At 40.7% G+C, this 23,113-nt stretch overlaps 2 protein-coding genes across 3 annotated transcripts in view; one reads left to right on the top strand and one right to left on the bottom strand.

Annotated features, from left to right (window-relative positions):
- Window positions 1–22,013, bottom strand: nat8l (N-acetyltransferase 8-like). 2 transcript variants are annotated; one of them, XM_032544135.1, is made up of 3 exons: window positions 21,432–22,005; window positions 19,951–20,115; window positions 1–7,868 (listed from the first exon to the last, which is right to left on the bottom strand). In XM_032544135.1, exons 1-3 carry the CDS (start codon window positions 21,733–21,735, stop codon window positions 7,501–7,503), a joined length of 837 nt encoding a protein of 278 aa, XP_032400026.1. In that variant the 5' UTR covers window positions 21,736–22,005; the 3' UTR covers window positions 1–7,500. The 2 variants fall into 2 exon arrangements, with proteins under 2 accessions (XP_032400026.1, XP_032400027.1); XM_032544136.1 differs by lacking the exon at window positions 19,951–20,115 and having other exon boundaries at window positions 21,432–22,013.
- The window catches only part of LOC116707019 (uncharacterized), a 14,196-nt gene continuing 7,021 nt past the window's right edge, over window positions 15,939–23,113 (top strand). Inside the window, exon 1 of the mRNA XM_032544133.1 lies at window positions 15,939–16,165. Coding sequence (XP_032400024.1) covers window positions 16,121–16,165 — 45 coding nt within the window. The 5' untranslated portion in view covers window positions 15,939–16,120. The remainder of the gene's footprint in view (window positions 16,166–23,113) is intronic.

The raw sequence follows: 23,113 nt of genomic DNA, 5'->3' as shown, positions 1-23,113 counted from the left end.
TAAAAGCTTAATGCATCACCATTTTTAATTGATACAATATATGCACATCCATGTTTCAATCATCATAATGCAGGAAATCCCATCTTTACATCTATACAGTGTTCCAAGTGTTGTCAGTATAAAAGAAAAGGTTAATAATCACAATAATAATAGTAATCCTGGTGTGGTAATACAGCAGTCTTCCAAAGGAATGACAGAAAGGGAACTGAAAGCTAATAGACCCCAATAAAGACCAGGTTGTCACTGCAGTCTCACTGAGGTTGGGCAGACTGGTTGACCCTACAAACATGTCTCTCCACCTTAAGCACTGTCTCCCTGGGAATCAGCTAAATCATCACATCATACATAACCTTATTACTGTATTATATGAGAATCTTATCCCACACACTACCTGTTTGTCATTTTGACCCTGCTTTTCCTCTCTTTCTCACATACTGTAACCTCTCTAACCCTATGGACCCCTGCCACTATTTTCTCACTGCTCTAGTTTACATGGGGCCTCTTCTCTCAAATTCCTCACCGTATCCAAAGCACCCCTGTCCTACCCCCAGGTTTTCAAATTTCCCACAAAGACCATTTAACTCCCTTCCCCCCATCTCCATCAATCTCATCCAATTATGTATCAATCCCTCCTTCCATTCCTCTATCATAGATTGGTTTAGATAGATAGATTGTTGACCTGACTGCCTCCCCACAGTGTGGCTGCATATCAATCCCATGCTGTGCTTTGTGTGGGTCGGTTTCCTGGCAACAGACAACAGCCATGACAGGGCTCCAGGGCAGAGAGAAACCCCTTGCATTGCAGCAGTCTGCTATAGCTAGATAGCTCAGTCCAGAGCCACTGATATTCATGGCCATGGCTGGTGTGTGCTATAAGCTAACAGACCTGCTGCTGTTGCAGTGTTCTTGGCTCTCTCTCTGGTGACTTGAGAGTTCAAGCAGACAGGCAGGACAAGGAAGGCTGTGTCTGAACCCATCAGCCTGGGATAGAGTCACCAAGACTAAGATGGCTCGCTCTGTAGCCCCTAAAAGTGTCAGTCATTAGTCAGTATGGGATTGTTTTGAGGTAATACAGATGAAGACACCTGCACTACTGTATAATCTCTTTATTAGTGCTGTAAATATCTTTAAAATATAGATTGTAAATATTTTGAATCTGCAGTTTCTTTTACAAAAGGAGTAAAAAGGACCCCAGATGCTATTTACAGTAAAATATACTTTACAACTTTACAGTAGCTAATTTGCAGATTAAAAAAAAAATGCTTTGAATCTCACTTGTGAGAACTATGCTTAAGATTTGTGATTCTTGCATTGCATTGATTGATTTTGAATTGATTAATTTTCAATTTGTACTGACAGAGTTGTGGTAGTGAAGTTGCAGTGCATGTCTCAGTAGTACAAGTTAAGTTGAAGGTCTTTGTGGCTAAATAAAAGCTCAGCTAAGAGACTTACAGCAAATTGCACTTTGAGAAAGGGGCTGCACCATCTAATTCCTGTCTGCTTGAACTGCTCATTCTTTAGAATCCATTATCCCCCTCTTGTCAGTTCCCATTGACATCTGTACAAATTTGCAGAGGTACACCTGTATACTTCAACTTCAAGTTTTAAAAACACATCTTTGACACCTCTTTGTAAAGAAAAAATACAAAAAAACAGAAACATGTTACAATCAAACACCCCTTCAGGCTTCGATGTAATGAGTGGTAATGTTGCAATGCCAATAATGTGATGCATCACTGCCACTAATTGGTACAGTATAAGGGATATCACATCAATGCAGCATTTCATGTTTTTAATAAAATCGTTGTTGATAATATGCATATTAAGCATTATTTTGTAGTTTTCTGTTTGTATTTATTGCTTGGTTAGATGGCACGTGGGCAGGTTTTTTTCTATCCAAATAATACCAAGTACAGGATTGTGTTGAACAATATATATAGCCGCATATGGAACAGAATGCAGAAATTACTGTCACCTTTGGCAAATTTTCACCTCAAAAATTAGCCATGGGTCATAATGCGAATTATACAGTATGGTATCATGTCTTGTATATATGCTTATGATACATACAGTCGATACAGGAAAAAGAGAAACTTTATCCATATTCTTCATAGGAAATGTAAAAAAACAAAACTATCTGTACTTTAATAGCAAAACAAGACACAGTTGTGCTACAAGTGCTTATGTGTTCTTGGCACCCGTGGCCTCAGTCTAGAGTAAGTCCTTATGTATTCAACACAGTGGAGCAAATTCCTCACCAGAGGTAGAGAGAGAGAGAGGGAGTCCATGCTATGGAGCTCTGTTGCTGCAGACCTCCTCCTGCAGTCCCACCACACACCCCTATTTAACTGCCAATGTGGCACATTCCTCCCTCGCCCCTCCCCCTCCTTGGTAGGTGGAACATTCCATGCGACAGCCATCTTCTGAGACAAAAATGAACTCCATCAGGATTGGTTAAAACCGGCAAAGATGACAGGTTGCAGTAAATAATACATTAACAACAAGCAGAAATACGGCTATTTACAATCACACTAAATGTCTAACATCTAATGTAGTGGTTAAGTCACTTAATAAAATAAACAATAGCTGCTTTTTTACTTTTTTCCTGTATCCTTCTCATTCATAAAGTAAAAAAACAACCAGAAAGGATATAAAACAAAAATCTTTCTAAGACCTTAAATGTTGGCAGTTTACATTCATCCCTGTGAGTGTTCGGCCCCAAGCCTGTCAAGCATGGACACTATCATCACAACACACCCACAGGATCTGTACATTTGTGCAGTGTTTAATTCTATGCTCCAGTAGATAAACCGAATGAAATACTAATACTGATATTTTTACCGTTTGATTATTTTAACGGCCAGAATTTAATGTGACCAGGATTTTTTTTTTAACTGCTGAAGTTGAAGCTTCGGCTTCATTGGCCTCAGCTTGTGCCTCTGTGTCTGCCATCAGAGAGCATCAGATGATAATTTTTGGGTTCTAAAGCACTCAAAACTAAAAGCGCCTTCACCAGCAGGAGAGGCCTGTATGCAGCATACTATCTCAAACCTCAACCAATGGGACAGCACACTCGCACTCAAACAAACCACAGAAAACCAAATAAAAACGTGTGAGAATGTTTTTGGATTGTACATCAGCAGAACATTTCAGAGGAATGGTTTATAACTTAATGTACACTCTGGTAGAAGTTGCATACAGTTTAATTACTACATTCTAACATTAAGTATGCATTACCAGGTTTAAATGGGAGGTGAGAGGGCATAGTATTCACATTAAATAGAAAACATTGCTCAGACTTGAAATAAATGCATTATAGTCAGTGCACTTCATCTTTACAATTCAAAGTCACCCATTAAATAAGTGAAGCCATGCAGTCCACAAGATATTTAAACTCCAGCGTTTGATTCTGGTGTGTAAGGCCTTGGCAAAGGCTTTTTGAATGATATTACCTTTGTTCAGAATATGTACCAGTATGGATAATAGTTTCTCCCAAAAACATACATGGAGTATTTAGAATTTCAGCAGGCAAAAACTGAGATTGGCAGCAGCAGAATTGGCTCAGAGTTGACAGACTTCACATTCTTCCACAAGATCCATACCACAGTTTGTTTTTTACAATCCACCTCAGCAAAGCCCACCTCTCACTCTTAAGCTTTGGACCTCACCCAAGTCTTACAAAGAATGGGTTGAGTCATTTAGTAAGGACCTAACACACTGGCAGCAATGACTAACATACAATATTTGACACTCCAAATGTGTCTGCTGTGTTGTTTCTATCTAAAGCCCCAGCACCACTGGCACTTACATTTCACAACTGTGATATCATATTTTGTGTTCATTCTTTAGGCTGGCTGTATCCTAATTTCCCCCTTAGCGTCATAGGAAGTTTGTAAGTACAGTGTGAAGGCCAGTGGTAGCTGTTGAAAATATACGTCACAAAATACAGTCTGATCCTCTATTGAGTCTCCAGCAACAACCAAGTACAAAGCAGTTGCATCAAGGTGGTGTGAGGCATTCTCCACATGTTCCTCAATGAAAACATCTGATGCATTTTTTAAAACAATACTGGTTGATGTTTTCAGTGCATGATGTGTGCCTTGCTTCTACTTTGTAGAATTTCAAAGAGAAAACTTCAGTTGGCTCTAATTAAAAGACAAAGATACTGTCAGTAGCTAAACCTCCTCTAGACATGGCTTAAACAAAGAAAGGGAAGGGGACCTGACATACATAAGCATCTCAATGGCTTTAAACAGCTAAAGTTGACTGTATACATACCTGATTATAAAAAAATCTAATCAGGTATGTATTGTATATTTTAGCCATTTAGCTGACACGGATAGGTCAGTCTGGTGTTTGAGGACACTTTTAACAAGAAGCAGCTATTGCCTGTGTCAGCTGGAGCCAAGTCTAAACCAGTCACTGCAAACCATTACACTATCCTGCAGCCTGCATTTCCTTTATCTGCATATGATAAACTTGGCAAATGACTTAGTGGATGAAATATATATTATATGCACTGCATGGAAAAACATGTTTATCTTTTGCATCATTCTTAGTTCTGCAAAGTGTTTGGTATCTTTACCACAAGCTGGTTTAATAGAATAAGAGCTGATGCTTTCAGTCATATGCCCTCACTCCCACTGTGATCAAGGAAGGAAACTAACTTTTTTGTCCGCCAGCCAGTGACAGATAAATCTGAATATCAATATCCACTTTCAAATTTAGCAAGGCTTTAAGAAAGGGATACAACTATCTCCAAAAGATTTATGAGAACTGGCTTGTGGCTGGTATTAATTTCACTCCTAGATAATAATTTTTAATAATTTCAAATAAAATTAACCATTATAAAAAAGACACATCTATGTTTCCACTGTATGCCATGTGCTAGGAGTTTCTCCCTTAAAATTGTTTGATTCAAAGACACATTTCATGCAAATAATACAATTTTCTTTTCTTTTTTCAAACAAAGTAACACACATTTCTTTAATATTTTCATTTAAAAAAAGAAGCTTATTTTCTTTAATATATACATATATGTATATATATATATATATATATATATATATATATATATATATATATATATATATATATATAGTTTATAAATTAGTTGATTTTTTTTCTAAACTTTTCCAGGGCAGGCACCATACACACTGGATACAGAGGCATGCCACACTTGCATTGCTTTTTGCATTCTACAGTTGGTTGGCTGGCAGGCATGATGTCATCCAGACGGTGCTGCAGTTAGTGAGCACACACACACACATACACACATTTTCCTTCTCACTTTCTGTGTTTTCTGAATCGCACCCACACTCGTCCAACCATACATCACTCGTGCAACCTGGCACCAACCTGGCACCAGCCTGTCCCAGAGCGTCACACTGCCTAGATGACATCAGAGTAGGGGCTCAGGGTCTAGGCTTCATCCACCAAGCTTCTAATGGAATAATAAAAGCAGTGCAGCAAGGCTCTGTGGCGCATGCAGAGATGGGTGGGAATTGGGTGGGGCCTGGCATAGGGAAAGTTAGTGGAGGGTTCAGATGGAAGGTGTGGGGTCTAGCCCAGGGTTGCAGACAGATTCATGAATGGGTGGTAGAGAGAGTTTTGAGGGGTGGGGGGCAGCAAGGCAAGGAGGGTCATTAACTTCATGATGATTACATTTGTATTCAATTTTTTTTCTTTTTTTTCATCTTATGTGATTTTTTTTGGTTGTATTTTGATTTATATTTTACTTTTTACAAATTGGTATGATGACATAACTAAGGCTCAGAGTCGTGGATGGCTGAATCTACTGCTGGTTGTATGGTCAGAGGATGGAGATGGAGAGAGGTGTTATGGGAGAATCTTTGATGTTTTGTTCGCTACATGAGTTTTCACCTGTATACACAATATAAATACATGGAGAAGGGGGAATACTAATGCCAATATTTTAATTTAAATAATTATTTGCTGTTTGTGCTCAGTCATGTACTGTAGGTTTGCAAGTATTGCTAGTAGTCATGTCTTACCCAAGTTGTTCCCCAATAACCTGGATTAAGTATGTGGAGTGAAGGCTGTAGCTACTTTGTAATTGTCGTAGTTTTCACAGTCAAATTTGCATATTACAATGTGGTAATATGTGTTTAAAGTTATAAAATTACTAATGATCATTCAAATACTAAACATATTCAAAATGTTAGAATGTATATTTCTTCACTCAGTAAACAATTTATGTATGTAAGTACACAAAGAAAGTAGTTGTTTACTGAGATAATACTGGACTCATAGCACAAAAGTAAATTGTAAATTGTTCATCATACACTGCTGAGGCACAGTGTAATGACCATAGCCTCATCAAAATCACACACAATCACATAATCTCAACAATCACTCACACACACGCTCTGACATGCAGCTATATTGTATCTTGGGATCTGTTAGCAAGAAAGCTCCATCCTCCTGTCACCTCAACCAATCAGAGACCCTCTCCACAGCTCCAGTGAGAAAAGCAATGATTAATGAAACAATAGGAAGGAAGGAGAGATCCAAATAAAAGAATGAGTAAGAGGAATGTAAAGGAGGGCGTGTGAGGAAGATTTACTGTGTTTATCCATGTCCGTCTAGGACGCAGGATACACAGTGCATATTCCGGTAACCATCCTGTCATCCATCTCTCTCACTATGGGGGTTGGTACCACACTCTTGCTGTGCTTCAATATGGTGTCTTGAGAGAGACTGGCTAAAAGTCAAATTACTTGTTTGTGTGAGCATGCATGTTCACAATGCACACACAAAATGTTACATTGAAGAGCTAAAAGAGGGTGTGTACCACAAGCTCCCCCACCAGTTTTTGTGTGTTTTTCTCTTGAGGAAGCAATATCTGCCCCTCCCAAACCATCCATTGTTCTGTCCTCCCCCAGTGACACAGAATGTAAATGTCTCATTGCACTCTCCTGCATCTACACCCGTCTGTTGAATTTTGCTGTGGGGAAATAAGGAGAATGTGGGAGGGAAGGGAGGGCTTGAGGTAATGGGGGAGGGGTAAAGAGGGCGTTGTGTAGTAGTAATGAATGGGAGTATTGATCACATCATCTTAAACCAAAGGGGCAGGGGAGGGTGCCTAGTTGGGGTGCCAGTTAGATGTCTTCTATAAAAGCCTTTTAGTTTCTCCCAAAATGAAAAGGGAGGAGTAAAGGTACAAAACATAGCATAATAAAAAAGAGGAAACTTATTTAAAATGAAAAAAGTATAATACAAAAACAACAGCAACAAAAGCATAAAAGTAAAGAAAGAGTTAGTGACTTTAAAGATGAAATAGTAGAAGTGTTAAGTACTCAAAGTTATCTCTAATGACACAAAATAAATAAAAGCTGTCAGAGGAGAGGATGCGGTCGGGGCTCTCGGGTGAAGGAGGGTCGTTGCTCTCTCTCTCTCTCTCTCTCTGCCCCTCTCTTTCTCCATCTCCCCCTCTTCATCTCTCTCTCTCTCTCTCTCTCTCTCCCTCCCTGTCACCTCTCACTCCTCACGGAGCTGCAGGCGGTAGCGGCTGTAGCGGATCTGGAAGAAGAGCCTCTCTAGTGGTGAGCGGTTCATCCCGGGGAGCCTGTAGTCCTCGCTCTGGCCCGTTCGGCGAAAGCCCAGCGACTCGTACAGCTTGTGAGCAGCCAATTTGACAGCCGTTGTGCCCAGGACCACAGCAGCATAGTTGTTGCGCATGGCAAACTCCAGAACACGACGACCCAGTGCCTTTGCAATGCCTTTGCCGCGGTAACGAGAGTCAACCGACATGCGCCGCAGCTCCACCCGATTGTCATCTTCGCGGCCTTTCGCTGCCACGATCCCCACCACACGTCCGTCGAGCACTGCCACCCAGAAACAGGAGCCTGACAGAAACAAAAGACAATATGTTTGATTAAATTATGTTTGTATGATCTGGATGCTGCTAAGGCTTGATTTAAAATTAAACACTTAAAGGCATAGTTCAACATTCTGGGAAATGTTGCAGAGTTAGATGAGAAGATTAACAGTAGTATCAATCATCTCACCTAACTCTCAACAAGAAAGCAAATTATCATATTTCCCAAAATTAAATAAAGGTAAAGGCCAGGGCCTAAAGCATTAGTGTCATTACTGCAATGTTTTAGTCTTGTTGTGTGTCTAGATCAAAGAAAAATATGTTTTCTGTAGAGGTAATAAAGGGTACCCTAACCCACAAGCTCAGCTGCACCCATGTACTGTGAAGCTCAAGACCGCATTCCAAATCTCTGACAGATACTTTTAGTCCAAATACTAGTGTAGTAAAACGTTTGTACACAATCACACCGGGCTTATTTGACCAAATATGCATTGTGATGGATGGATGAAAGGAATAACTGGAAGGACAACGGTGATAAAATTAGTGTTTAGAACCAAAATCAAAATGAACATCCTGTGTTTCCATTACCAACATGTTGCATCATGTCACAATGGCTTCAATGCTCTGAGAGGAGAGAAAACAGAAGAAGGGGTGCAGGGTGTAAATGAGGAGGGCAGAGACCAGTGTCTGAAAAGGCATGACCGAGTCACTTAGGGCTCACAGCGTAGTGGAGCAGACGCACTGATTTTACAGGACAGAGACAGACACTTTTTGGGAATTAGATTAAAAAGACTTGCCATTTTCAAGTTTACTTGATCGTGTCGCAGGATTGTAATCTTATTTACAAGCCCTATATTGTCATGTAAAGTCAGCATAGACAGGAAAGCTCACATTGTATAATTACTTGCTGAATCCCAGAGTTGATATATCAGACACTCAAACAGACACTGGTGACAGACAGATAAAGAGACTAATAACACTCATACAGACAAACAAGGTTAGACCAGTGAAGATACAGACATCAGCAGACAATGCTCCTCCACCAGAGTACTTAAAGCTTGAATATAACCCTTTTTTTATATCTGTTTTTGTGCTGCAGTTTCTAAGCTGTTCACTTTGACACAGTGATTATGTTTGTAAATGATCCTTTTTTTATCTTTGAATGCCATTTTCAGTGCTTATAATAATGAAAACAATGTGAACTAATCTTTTATGTTTAGCTTCAGAGCTAGAAAATGTTAACACATTTAGAAATCCCTCTATTATTAATAGTCCCCACATTACCCTGGAAAGATAACTAGTTTACAAAGAACCGACTAACGTGTTTTGAAATCATTCCCCTTTGAATCTTAATCAGGCACTTTAAAAAGACAAACAGCGCAGAGGTGCATGCCCTTGCTTTCCTTCCCCGATCGTAATCTTTTAAGGAAAATTACCCTTTTAACATTCTCCTTTTTATCACGTAACCATGTTTAAATCGGCTCTCTATCAATGTCAGCAGTATGTACACTTGTTTGCAGAGGTTACATAGTTCTGTACTAAAATGCCATATGTTTGTTATAGATGCAGTAAATCTGTCTGATCTGCGGACAGTAAAAATCTGTCCCTCTGTCTATGAGTTCTGAAACCTAATTCTCTCTCTGAGTCTACACTGTCTTACCTTGCCTTTACACAACCCCCTTTGTTTCATCCTGCTGAATCCCTCACTCGTACACACACGACGTAAAGAACACACACACACACACACACACACACACACTCAAACAGGCAGTGACATTAACACCATGCTTCTGCTGGACTGCTGTGTGTTGGGAGGGGTTTGATGCCCCTGCAGGCATGTGTTAAGCTGATCCGAAGGCTTCCGTTACTGAATCAAACAACTGTCATGTATGTTGCTGCGGCAACAGGAAAACCTGAGTACTTTCCACCCTGATAGCTAGACAGGGGTATGGGATCACTGGGAGACTGTCTGCAACCGGTGTTTTACTAATAGGCTAGAGGCAGCCACCATATGTCATTGCCCACTGTAACACCACATGTGGGATCAATCGGAGCTCGCATTATGAAATCACTTGAGTTCAGGTGGATTATTACCCATTCGGCCTGGCTTTATTTTGCACTTTTTTTATTTATGGGTTGGGTCACAATATATGTCTTTTAACCACGTTTGCAGTAAAATATTTTATAGAAGATCTTTCATATGTACAAGACCTAAGAGAATATGAAAAACATTGTTGTGCTTTCTTCGTCTTCTGCTTAAGATTTTCAGTGCCTTCTCACTAGCCTGTAATCTCATAGGGGAAACATCCCGAATAACCATAAACGGCACATAAGAGCATCTTGTTACCCCAGTTGAGACTTTATAGATTCACTCTGTCTGGCTAAATCAAATTTTAATGTCAGGCATGGAGACGCTGCTGAGAAAATTCAAGTAATCCAGAATTTTGTTTCATTCACTGTTTCCGAAGAAATGCAAGTCAGATCACTCTGCAGTGTACTGACATTACATTTCTCTATAATAAAAGTCCTTTAAAAACAAAAAGCGTCAGTCATTTCTTGCTGCCATTTGGGGGCCGACAAAGTGTGAAGGTAATTATGTGGAGCTTTGATGGATAAGAGATTGTCTGTACGTCTCAGGTTTACAAAGTTCTGGGTAGTTAAGTGTCTTTTGGCCTTCACTAATGCTATGGAAGGATGTTTTATTAAATAAATCTGCAATGTCAACTCCTGCGGCACTTTGTCGGCATTATTATGATTGTGCGTGTGTACATGTGTGTGGATGGGTGGGTGTTGGCATAGGAGGGGGAAATATGCTTCCATAAAGCCCTCCTGACCATCTGTCTAAACTGAGCCTTTGCCAGGAATGAGGATAGCACAGGAAAGCACGCACACCAACCAACCATATGCCTGTCTGCCTATCAGACTGTGTATTACTTAACTCTGTTAGCCCTTCTTCCCCCCTCTGACTCTGCTTTTTTTTCTGAAAGCTAAGCAGGATATATTGACCTCTGACATCACTGCTCAAGGAGCATCACGTCTGCTGAACCTGACACTAGAGCTATTAAACTGCATGGATTTAGCGAGCTTTTAATTGTGCTAGGAACTGCACTTTGTGGAGATAGGAAGATAGAGACAGACGCTCACACACAAAAAGAAAAAAGAGAGAAAAAGTTATTCCGCATTTCCACCAAGCAGTCCAGTACAGTTCATTTCACATTAGTAGTTATTCTAACATTTACATTAGCAAACGTTGTAGATAGTACACTGTTCTTGGTACCACCTCGGTCGAGGTTCCAAGGGAGCTGAGTGGATAGAAGGTGGAGTTTAAACACTGCAGACCACTGACTGTCAGAGAGAATGGTCACTAGCGCGACACAGGAAATGCATAAACCCAACATTTTTTAATAGCCATGGTACTGTCACAAACCAATTTTTTTAATGGCAGCCCGCAAACGCTGTACAAATGACAAAGGGCTGACGGTCCTCTGTTTGCTTGCTGATGAAAGGATCCAGTGAGTGCCGCGTTGGAGATGATGTCACGACATATAATCTAGACCTGGGGGGGTACTATTCGCAGTGGAAAACGAAAAAAAGAAAAGGACCTGGTACAAAAATGAAGTCAACCAAAGCCGTATCATACAATGAAAACACCGCATTAGAGGAGGAGGCATAACGTTATGCTCTAAGAGGCATTTTATATGAGATTAAGATGCTCCAGACTCTCATCAAGTCTGCAGATCTGCAACTGAAATGTCATGTTTGATCCAAAATAAGGGGTGCTTTGAGGCATACTGTTGCATATGCTGCAAATTTGGTCGCCATTTGCTATCCCAAGACTTACTTGGAAATGAGGAAAGTGAAGGAGTGACACTCTTCTGTTTCCCTCAACAACCATTGTAAAGCCTCTCTTAGCAAGGCACCTAACTACTAACTAGCATGAGTGAAGCTGTGTGTGATTCTCTGGAATGAAATGGATTAATTTAAGGTCCACCACTTTGTTCCAGATTAATAACAGGAAGGATTGCATTCATGGTCCCCAGAGGATGAATCCACTATCTGTACTCTGACTCTTTACTACATCTCAGCAGTGTTATAGATTGTTTATTTGTGTTGTGTTATCACCATGCCGCTTTCGCACATCGACTAACTTACACCTCACTTTGCGCCAGCTTTGAAATGCCTACTTTAGCTGTAATTTATTTATCATCTATTGTGTTCTGTTTTCTTGTACTCTATTGAATGTAAAAACTGTATGTTGTCTTGTACGCTTATGCTTCTCTTGGCCAGGTTGCCGTTGCAAATGAGAACCTGTTCTCAACGGTCTACCTGGTTAAATTATGGTTAAATAAGACCTTGATCCTTCCTCTAACAACACCAGCAGGTTGACATTTGTGGTTTGGATTGAAATGTCTCAGTAAAAACTTTCCAAATAGAGTCATTGTCAGTTCAAAATTTCTGCTTGTCCAATACTTTGGTTTATGACCAAATTAACAAACTTTGTGTCTTTCTCTTGTTAAGGGAAATAGGAGAGTAGCCAAGAGTTAGACATCAAAGAGAATATTGAGAAAAAAGTGTTAAAAATTCCATCCTGACCTAAAGTTGTAACTCTACTGTAAGGTTGTGAAATGGTTGATATCTTTGGATTAAGCCACTCTCTCTTCTTTATATCTTTCTTCTTGTCTACCCAACTACCCCCATCTCTTTCCTATTACTCCTCTTACAAGTCATGAAGGAGGAGCTGTTTAGTCTGTCATGTTGCCACAAGATTGGAGAAGGAATGAATAAGACACTTTTCAAAAAAAGGCCTCAACCTTTTCCTGTTGTGTTCTTTTGAGCAAGCCAATTAGACCTCTATTGCTCCAACACAGCAGTGCATTGCTAGAGTAGAGCTTAATATAGTATTAATACAATGTGCAACTCATGTATTGGTCTGTATAAGCTTTCTCGACATAATAAAGTAGTAGAAAAATGGGGTGAAAAAGAGGGACAATAAAGAAAGAGTGAGTGAGTAGAGGAGGAAGGCACGGCATCCATGTTAACAGTAATAGCGATGAGCTTGAAAGGATCCATTATTGCTGCTAGGGCATACAAACACGACGGGGGGAGGGAGGACATAAAATCTACCATTATTACAGAAGGGGGAGGGGACCTGAAGAATACAGATGATCTCAAGACAGGCCCAAGAGGGAAGGCAAAAGAGGGAGAAAGAGCTCTGGAAATCATTCATAACAATTCTTACACAAGCAGAAATCTGATTACTATATTCTTCATGTGACATATGTAATTTCTTTAACCACCTTACAGGTATATTAATATGCCTCCGAACGTGTGTGTGGGAGTGTTAAGTACTGGCTGATATGATACGCACCATGTGTTAAAACCAAAAAATCACACACTTGCGCGCACACACAGGAATAGTTTTTATGGTGTCTAACAAGATTATTCTCTTTTCCTTCTGGGAGGGAGGGATAATTCATTCGATAAGCATTCAGTCTAGACGCAGCCTTACTGTGCTGTCGTTCAATTGTCTGTCCTGAGTACTATGGGTGTAAGCCCTGACAAAAGCTCATTGACTCTAGCCTGTGTTTTTTTTATGTGTTATTATGTTTTCGCACACACTTAAGATTTATCTTTCAGTAGTGGCTCTGAATCAAAACTGCTGCATCACTGCATCATTTATCTAGTGTTAATATTTCTACCTTGTAAATATGTAGTGCAATATCAGACTATGTTAAAGCATCATTTTCTATCCTAACAATCAACTTTGACAACATTTTTGTGTCTTTGTACTGTTCTGTGTATCTTCATCTTCTTATTTTAATATACAACTTTCCATTTTAAGAAGAAATGCTTATATTGCTTTTCAAAGTGATCTTCAGAGTGTTCTATGGTCCTATACAACACACACACACACACACACACCCTGCCTCATGCACTTCCATACAAACACACACATGGACACATCCTCCTCCTTTGGTCAAATTATGGATTAGCTTGTCATGTGTAACCCAAAAGTCAGCAGTCTTCCGTCACGGACAAATGAAGCTAAGTGGAAGTGACTGTCAGATTTAGGACACACTTTTCAGATATGTACAAACAAACACACAACAATTACAGAAAATGTATAGTTATTGTGTATTGAAGCCTGGATTTACAGTAGTATTTACCGACAACTCGGCCTTAAAGCTAAATTCAATGTGTGTAGGAGAGTGTTGCATTGATCTATGTGCTGTCACACTAAACTCATACAGCGTGCACCTTTCCATTAGCTCAGGCGAACTCATTATCTGGTTCTTTACTGTTGGTTTTACTGCCTTTCTGCCTATCAATGCATCTATGCATGTTTGTTTGTATGCAAGCATGCAAGTACAGCCCACATTTTACACACATGCTACACTTTGCTGTGTACATGCCATTGTTCACATGGCTGCTACAGCCTAAGAAGCCCCTCTCTCCCTTCAGGCCATCACGCTGGGCTTCACACCAACATGCAAAATCTATTACATCCCTACTTTTACTGGTGCTGTGTAAATCAAGACCAAACTGAACAAATATCTTTTAAACTATAGAGTATAAAGGTAATCACACACATTTATTGATAACAGGCTTTAAGTTGCTTATCAGTAGCAATCAAGCATCATGATCTGTCAACCGAGAGTTGAGGTAGTGAGAAAATCCAAAATGCTGCCATTAATGAAGCTGCTGTTGACACGTCACCTACTCTTTCCAATGAATGTCTTTGTTCAGTATTGATTCACGCAGAATGTGAAACAAAGGCCGAGGGTAGTGAGACTGGAATGCATTATTAATGATTGGCTCTCAAAACGCTGAATAGACGAAAGATACATGTGTTCATGTACTTGCAGCATATAAAGTAATGGACTGATGAGTTCTTCAGTTCCTCAGTATGTCAAGGATGGGAACAGCAGAGTTGGCCGGTGACGTAACAACATGGCTAACATTGTGACAGGCTACAAAAATAATTATGTGATTTAGATGTAAATCAACTATCAGGGAATTGATGTGTTATGCCCCTGACACACCAACCAGACGGCCGACCCTCGGCAGAAAAGGCAGTCTTCCCGAGTTGGTCAAAAAAGTGCCTTGGAACACACTAAACTAACGAGACATACTACGTCTCCATAACAGCATGTGGCGTTAATCTGTATTGCCGCCTAAAAAATGAAAACCAGCAACCGATTGGACGAACGCGTCACATGGGTCTAGCTTCTCCGGAAATTCAAAGTCAGATTGTCAAGGCAGCTTGTTCAGAATACGATCTCATATTTTACTAAAATAGTTCACCAAAACGTGTTTTTGAAAACATTTTAAGCAAGAAACAGGCCATGCAGTTGCTGAATCTGTCTTCATTTAAGATCGATAAAGGTCAGTTTAAAAGATTTTCGTCTGATTTTGAGAGACTCTAGTCACACGGATGAGTGTGACTAGAGTCTTGTTTCCGGGCTAGCACTCTACCAATCAGATTGGTCATTTGAGTCCGACTGCCGGCAGTGACCGCCATCCCACTGAGCATGTCAGGTCGGCCAAAATGAAGGCCGACGGCCCCTCCGACAGCACGGAACACACCGAACAGACTCGAGTCACTGGCCTCGCCAGATTGTCCGACAGCCGATTATCAGTTTAGTGTGTCACGGCCTTTAAAGAGAGAGGCTACTTGTTTCCCCGTTTCCAGTCTTAATGCTAAGCTAATCAGTCTGCTGGCTTTAGCTCATTTAACTCTACGTCTGAAAAGAAAAGCATACTTCCCAAAATGTCAAAGAATTTCTCTAATATCGTCATTTTACTAGGGCTGCAACTTATTGCCAATGTTGCTTGTTTTATAATTAATTATTTTTTTTATTTATGGAAAAATACTTAAATGATTGATTTTCTTTGACTAATTGTTTCAGCACTTAATTCTATTTTTGTGTGAATCTAACTGTTTGTGAATGTGTACAATAATATCTGAGTTAATTTAACTTGTGTAACTACAGTTTAACAATGAGTAGTGTAGTAGTAACATAATTGTCCGCTGCCACTGATGAATGAACGAATGAATAGTAAATTACATTTTTCTGTTTTTTTTTTTTTCTGTTTTTGAAAGAGACTGATGGCTCGGAGGAAACATCACTTCCTCTGTGACAGGATGATGGATAACCCAGTTGGCCACTGCATCACCTCCTCTGCACTTTCAGCGTAGATGAGAACTAAAGAGGAAGAGGAGGAAGAGGTGCGATACAGGTGGGAGACAGAAAGGCTGAACTTCAACAAGAGGGATGGATGAGAGAGGAGAGGATAAAAAGAAGATGCCTCGTTAATCAAAAGGTACTGAGGAGTCAGAAATGTACCCAGGAGATCCCTTTGTCTGTGTGCTTACCAAACTGTTTATTTATCTTTTTCTCACACACACACAAAACATATCATATACTTGAGGAGCAAACCCCTCCCCCGGATGCCCCTATTTTCTATCTAGCGCTCTTGTCTTTCCCACCTTACACATTTTTCCACTCTCTTTCACTATCTGTCTCTCTCTCTGTCGTTCAGAGCTAAAATAAGCACAGCTCAACACACACACACATAAAGCCATAGAGCCATAATGAGTCTGAGACTGGCAGGTTTTTTAATGTTGCCTGCATTGATGAGTCTGTGCAGTGGTCATGACGCCTCATTAAACAGCCAGTATTACTGAGTGGGTATGACTTTCAGCCAGGGAGGATTTGGCTCAATGTCTAGTGTCGCCCTCATAATATTACATTCACTTTTTAAGCTGCTTCAGAGTAACCTATAGTGATTGAGCAAGTCAATGGTGCAAGGAAAGGGGTATCTTGTCTGCCTACTGCTTGAACATAAGGGGAAACCTCTTTCTTTCTGTATTTACAGTTGGTTTCCCTTTTCACAAAAGCTATTTAAAATATGCTCGTTTTTGGTGTCCTGGCCCTATGGAATTAAGTAATGCAGAGTCATAGTAATGATAGCTGTGACTCCAACATTCATTTCCTATAAGAGGTACAAAATAAACGCGTGCACACTATTTGAAGTGATAGGTGCTGACATGAACCAGTCCTGTGATACAGTGAGAAACACTGGTGCACAAGGTGCCAGAAGCAATCACATAAACAAAGATGGTGTTTGTTGCTGTTGCCTAAAAAGTCATTAACAGTTGTAGAATTTAATATTTTAGCTGCTTACTAAAATTAATGATAGCTTTGTAGCCCTTGACATGTAAAAATCTGATTTTCTTGTTTGTGGGGACTTGCAAATCTTGTCTGAAGAAGTGCAAAGAGATTATCTGAAAGTAGTACAAGGAATCAGGGATAAAGTAATAACATTTTGCTTTAGTTTTCTGTGAGAAAAATACTGTAAGTTGATAAGTATTTTATCATTATGTACAGTTTGTTTCAGCAAATCAGCCCTTTAGTTGTTAACACACCAGTGGTGAACATATTGATTGGCAGATTGAGTCATTATTGGTTTATCGCATTCAAGGAAGGACAGAGAAAGATACATGGAAGAAGGAGGAGTCACAGTGTACAAAAAGATTTGTGCCAGCATCAGTTTCAATTTTTCAAACTCTTATTGAACTGTTGAATTCAAATAGTGGATTTTAAGCAATTATGAGTTGTACAAAATCTCAGTTTCAAATGTATCTTTTTTGTTTCAAACTAAGCTTTAATAGTTTAGTTCAATATGTGTATATAACCATATCCGCGCCTCAATTTTTGTTAAGGAAACACGCTTTTATCTTTTTTCATACATCCATTAACATTTATACTCCCAGCCATTGTTACTTCAATTTGTTTTACAGACTCTCTGCCCACACACGCCCACTCATTTTTTGTGGCATGTTAAAGAAGTGACAGCTGGCCTTAAGTGGCAGCAGAGTGATCAATCCCAATATACACATAGGAGATAAGCGTATTGATTGGAGTAGTCATTCAACGTATACAGGAATACGGGACTCCAGTCAGATCAGTTAGTGTTTCTGTAGTCAGTGTCCACTTATTAGACTTTAGTTAATTTGCATTTCGGTATTCGTCAAAAAATGTAAAGAGTGGGTAAGAGTGGGGAATGCTACAAGTATCCCCTCTTTCTCCCTGTCATGAAAGTTAAGTTGATTAACTACTAGGTTACAGGAATACATCGTTCATATTCTGTGATGATCAGATTTATCATCCACCACAACGAGACATCTCTGTTAATAAACACCCCACAAGTTTTTATGCACCCAAAGACGCACACAAACACATTCATATAATACCATACCATTCCTATGTTGCCTTTTTGCAAAAACATTTCTCCTCAATTTGTCTAGAATTGCAGAGATAATTTCTTTCCATTTTAAGTCTATTTCCAACTTGTTTCACTCATTCCTACAGTACGCCTACCCAGTGTTCATTGTGGATGCTGGGATCTGAGCTGTTGCTTGACAGACGAGAATACACAATCTAGCATATACTGTTTCAGTGCAGTTTGGAAGATTCAGTTCTAACCATAGCTCCGTGTAGTAATGAAAGCTAGTTTGCAGAGCCAAATCACAGTGGTCAACAGTTTTGGGGTTGTCGAGTAGCCCTTATTACCTGATCTTAGCAAGTGCAATATCAATCAATGAATCAATTTATGAGACTAATTTTCATCCCGTTGCTCAGGTATATCACTGAAAGACATTTTCTTTAAATCTGTCTTTTTTCTTTTTCTATTGCTAGCAGGCTAATAGATGACAGAAGGATTTCCTGGTTTATTTTGGAGAGACCATGATTCTCCTCCAAATTGCAAGCTTAAAAAACCCTGAAAGGTTGATTTCAAATATGTTTTTCTTTCTAGATTAAATATTCATAACAAATAAGCAAAAAATCAAAGTTAATGTTCTTTTTTTGGGGGGCGGGGGTAAAAAACTCAGCTATGTCTGGCTTGATTAATTTGGCTACCAACCAATCGTCAGATTTTGATTAAACTGTTGCTACATTCCGATTGGTGCATGGAAGTGCGTGACATTGCCTCTTTCCAACTGAGCCCCGCCCCCCTTAAACTAGAGTGAAGAGCACAGAGAAAACATTTTTATATCTCTAATGCAAAATAAGACCACTTCCAATTTTGGTAAAAAAAAAAAAAAACTGTAATCACAGACTTCTACGTGTTACGTGCCACACACATAACAACACTCACCAAATGACAGTGACGTGAGATGTGCCTCTCCATCAGCACTGCACGTTGGTGCCCAAGTGTTCGTCCCACTGGGCCCATTCAGTTTGCGTGGATATAATCATTAGCATTGTCCAAGAGCAGTGGTGCCTGACCCCCACTAAACCATCTCAGCCCTGCACCAATAATGGGAATGCTAAATTGCAATTGTGTGTGCAGTGGATTACCAGGCCAGAGGGCACAATGTTGGAGAGAAAGTGACAACGGGGGGCAATTGACCGGCTTAACCAACACCTTCTTTTTTATATTGGCCACGTGGTTTGGGTTGACAGGGAATAAATGTGTCCAAAAAGTTACGGGGCAGTGTGTCATGTTTGTGGCTGGCTATTGCTCACACCCAAAACTTGACTCCTGGAGAGAATGAATAGTTTGAGATGATTGATTTTTCAAATTAGAAAATTTAGTGGAGGAAATGGGCCTTGCCGACACCATGCATACTGCAGAAAGTGTATCGGCAGTTTCCTTAGTGCGATCAATAGCGCTGTAATGCAACCTCTCCTCCCTGCCCGTGACCAAGTGGAGCTCAGAGAGGAAGCAAGTGGGGGAAGGAGTGGAGAAAGAGACTGGAGGGAGGAGGGGTGGAAGAGAAGGAAAGCAGAGAGAGGAGCTGTATATTTGATGAGTTGCCTCTGGATTGCATAAAGGCTCTCTAGACCGAGCTAGTTTAACAGTTTAATGTGTAGGTTCACTGCCTTTCATGTAGTTCTTCAGGGGTTTTGTCATTGCAGCAAAGTTACAGGCCTTAACTTTTGAAAGTAGAGTTTTTTTATATACCTCATATTTATCCTCTTTTTTTCTTTTTTTAAATCAACACTGGTGGTGGAGCATTGCCGACTGACAAACCAGACAACGTGTATGTATTTCATTAGTCACACTGCAATGAGGACAGTGATATTTCTCCCTCGTCTTACCTGTGGGTTTCATGTAATAAGCCTCTATGTCAGCCATGTCCGTGTGCAGAGCACAGTCCAGATAACCGTGGATAACTTTCCTGCTGTAGTAGTAGCGCGCACCCATGAGAATGAGGGGCGCACAGCAGGTCAGAATGACGGAATTGGTCACGAAAAAGCACATTACTATGGAGAAATGGAAGAAAAATAAACGAAACCTGTCAGAAAAGAGAATCACATGTTTGATTTTGGCGGAAGTTGACCCCACACAGACACAAACATAAAAGAACAGAGGCAATATGACATTTGTTTACATCAATTAAGTGAAATAGTTGCATCAAATCCTGTTATAATGATGAAAACATGAACATTTTTCATAAAGAGAGATTAGGATTAGTTTCACATAGTGGCTTTCATCAAACTGTGAAGCACATTGTACACATTGTGCACATTAGTATTGCTGCAGAAACACAAAATCTGACAGGGTAAAACTTAGAGTAGAGAGTACATGTTAGTATTGAATTCATCAAACCAGTTCAGTCCATACTGAAGTAATTAGTTGGATGTAACGCTGGGGGGCGCACAGGGAAACTAACAAGCAGGCTGGATGCTGCATAGTATGTTGTTGCGTTGCATGCAACAACTAGTTAGTTTACTCCACTGCACCCCAGCGTGGTGTCAAACATCAGCGCAGAAGTATAGGGGGTAGTGACTTGATAGAGAATTTTAGCAAACAACATCACTAAGACTCATTGAGACCGTACTGAAATACAATTAGTTTGTGGGATTTTACTGACAGGACCATCATGTCCCGTGCAGTCTAATACGCCAAACTAACACAGTTCATGCCAGAAGTTTTTGATTACTTAATAGTTTGTTATTTTACGTGCGTAACGGCACCGGTCACGATACATGAGGCTTTCTGCAACATCAACAAAAGCCAAACGACATCAGAGCATGACTGGCGCAGAGGCTGCTGTGCAGAGGCGGAGCGTGTGCGCGCCGCGGGGGATATTAATGTGTGTTGGGGTGCGCGGGGGATTACTTTCTTGGGTACGTGCATGCGCGCACCCCGTGGGCCAATCCTCAATTTCATTCACTCATTCATTCACGGCACCGGCATGTCATCACATCATCAGCAGGCCCACCGGTTATACACGTGCACCATGCGCCTGGCCATGCCTTTTGTTGCATGATGAGCAACATGCCGGTGCGTGCTGGCGGAAAGAGCCGCGTTGGCACACTGTGGTGCTTTAAGTGGACGTTAGACATGTGTGGGATGTAAGACACTTTCCTCAAAGAAATCACATTCGGATGCAAACATCCAACACAGGCGCAACAGCGATGTTATCCAATGTGATGTGAGATAGAGACATAACTCATATAGGCTACATAATTGATGTGAGGTAATATGTTGAATTTAGAAAAGTGGGTCTGAAAGCTGACATGGGAATAAATAAACCGGTGTAGAGTGCATATTGCAAGGTAATGGGGGTACTTACCTGTCAGAAGAGCATATAAAAACTGAGTCTTGGGCTGCTGCCTGAGCCCCCTAAACGCCGTATTGGGTATCCTCTCCATAATGCCCTCATAAAAGATGCGCCGCACCTCCTCTTGATCCCCGCACTCGAACTCGCGGATAAAAACCGCATCTTTTCTCACATCCGTTTCCTCGGAGGGGTTCAGAGCTGCGCTGGACGGAGTAGAGCTCCACATGATCGACTCTTTTTTGGTCCCAGGTATAGCATCGTGTTCATCCGCAACAATTTTAGTCTCGCAAACCATTTTGGGAGACGAAAAATGCATGCAACTGGCCGCAACAACAACTACAGTTCGGAAAAAGGGGGGAAGAATGAGGGTGAAATGGATGATGTGTGAGATATTCTTAAAAAACAGAGAAACGATGAAGGGGATATAAGACGAAGGGGGGTGTTCTGCTGCAACCCTGAGCGTTTCTGACGACTTGCCGGTGTTATTCAAGCAGTATTTATAAGCAGGCAGGGCGGGTAGATTCAGGTTCAGGGGTTGGGGTGGTCCACTCGCGGCACAGATTGGTGGAAGCGTTGCGCCGTTGTATGCTGATGGAGGAGGGAGAGACAGACACAGTCGCTCTCAATGCATCTGAACAGGTTTATGTGTACCGGCGACGTGTGTAGCCTATTTTGAGGATGTGGGCCCATGAGAAGTGTGTGTTATGGCGAGATTGCGTAGAGAGGTTTTTTTCTGAACAGGCTTGTCTTTATAATGTGTTTCAATGAGGAGGATCCCCACACTGTGATACACAGTAACAAGGCAACAGCAGTTTAGGAAATGCTCATGCTGTTAATAATTTAATTATATTTTTTAATTGTTGCTTATAAAACAAATATTATGTAGGTTTACAGTACATTTGAGGTGAAATAGTTCGAATTTTCCTTGACTCTGTCAGAGATGCATCACAACGATGGACATCTCCGTCGTTGCGCAGATAAAAAAAGGCTAAAGTGACAATGAGTGGGTGGAAAGGAACCTGATGTAAGACATGAGTTTATATTCTGATATGAATCGACATTAAGAGGACACTATACAGCTTTAATTTCAGCTGCTAGTCGCCCTAATGTCTGGGCACATCAGTGGGCTGTGTGCAGCCTCCTCTGCCCGTTGACTGACAGCTCTGCTGCACTGCAGTGATTCCTCCACGGCTTCCCTTCGCTTTGCCACCCTGCTCCTGTCATACATCAGTTTACCATGGAGATTATATCTCGCCTTACTGCGCATCTGGAACATCCCATTAGCCCATTTGTCGGCAACTTGCACCGGACACTTTAAGCACCAGCGACGACAATCCCGGCTTTACGCACTGTGGCGGCGGCGGCGGCGGCGATGATAATGATCGATCCGGCCCTTTGTTGTCCCCCGACACTCCCTGCAATTAACCGCGACTGTTATTATACAGTCAAGCTTCTATGAACAAAAGTGCTGCCATTATTTGCGTGTGCTTTTATTTTTCTATATTATGATTAGGGGATGAAGAACATAAGGGTGATTTACAGTTGTATACAGGTGTAAAACAATAGCCTACATGTCCATATTAGTAATGAACAAAATGTTTAAATAAAGTCTGCAGCACCGTTATTGCGCATCACTGCCGCATGGTTATGGAATATTATGCAATAACGGTTTCCTTGGCACCGTCATCATGAAA

Source organism: Etheostoma spectabile, chromosome 19 (genome assembly GCF_008692095.1).
Source record: "Etheostoma spectabile isolate EspeVRDwgs_2016 chromosome 19, UIUC_Espe_1.0, whole genome shotgun sequence".
Lineage (NCBI taxonomy): Eukaryota > Metazoa > Chordata > Actinopteri > Perciformes > Percidae > Etheostoma > Etheostoma spectabile.
Note: the sequence above shows the minus strand (reverse complement) of the source record. Positions and strands in the feature narration are given on the sequence as shown.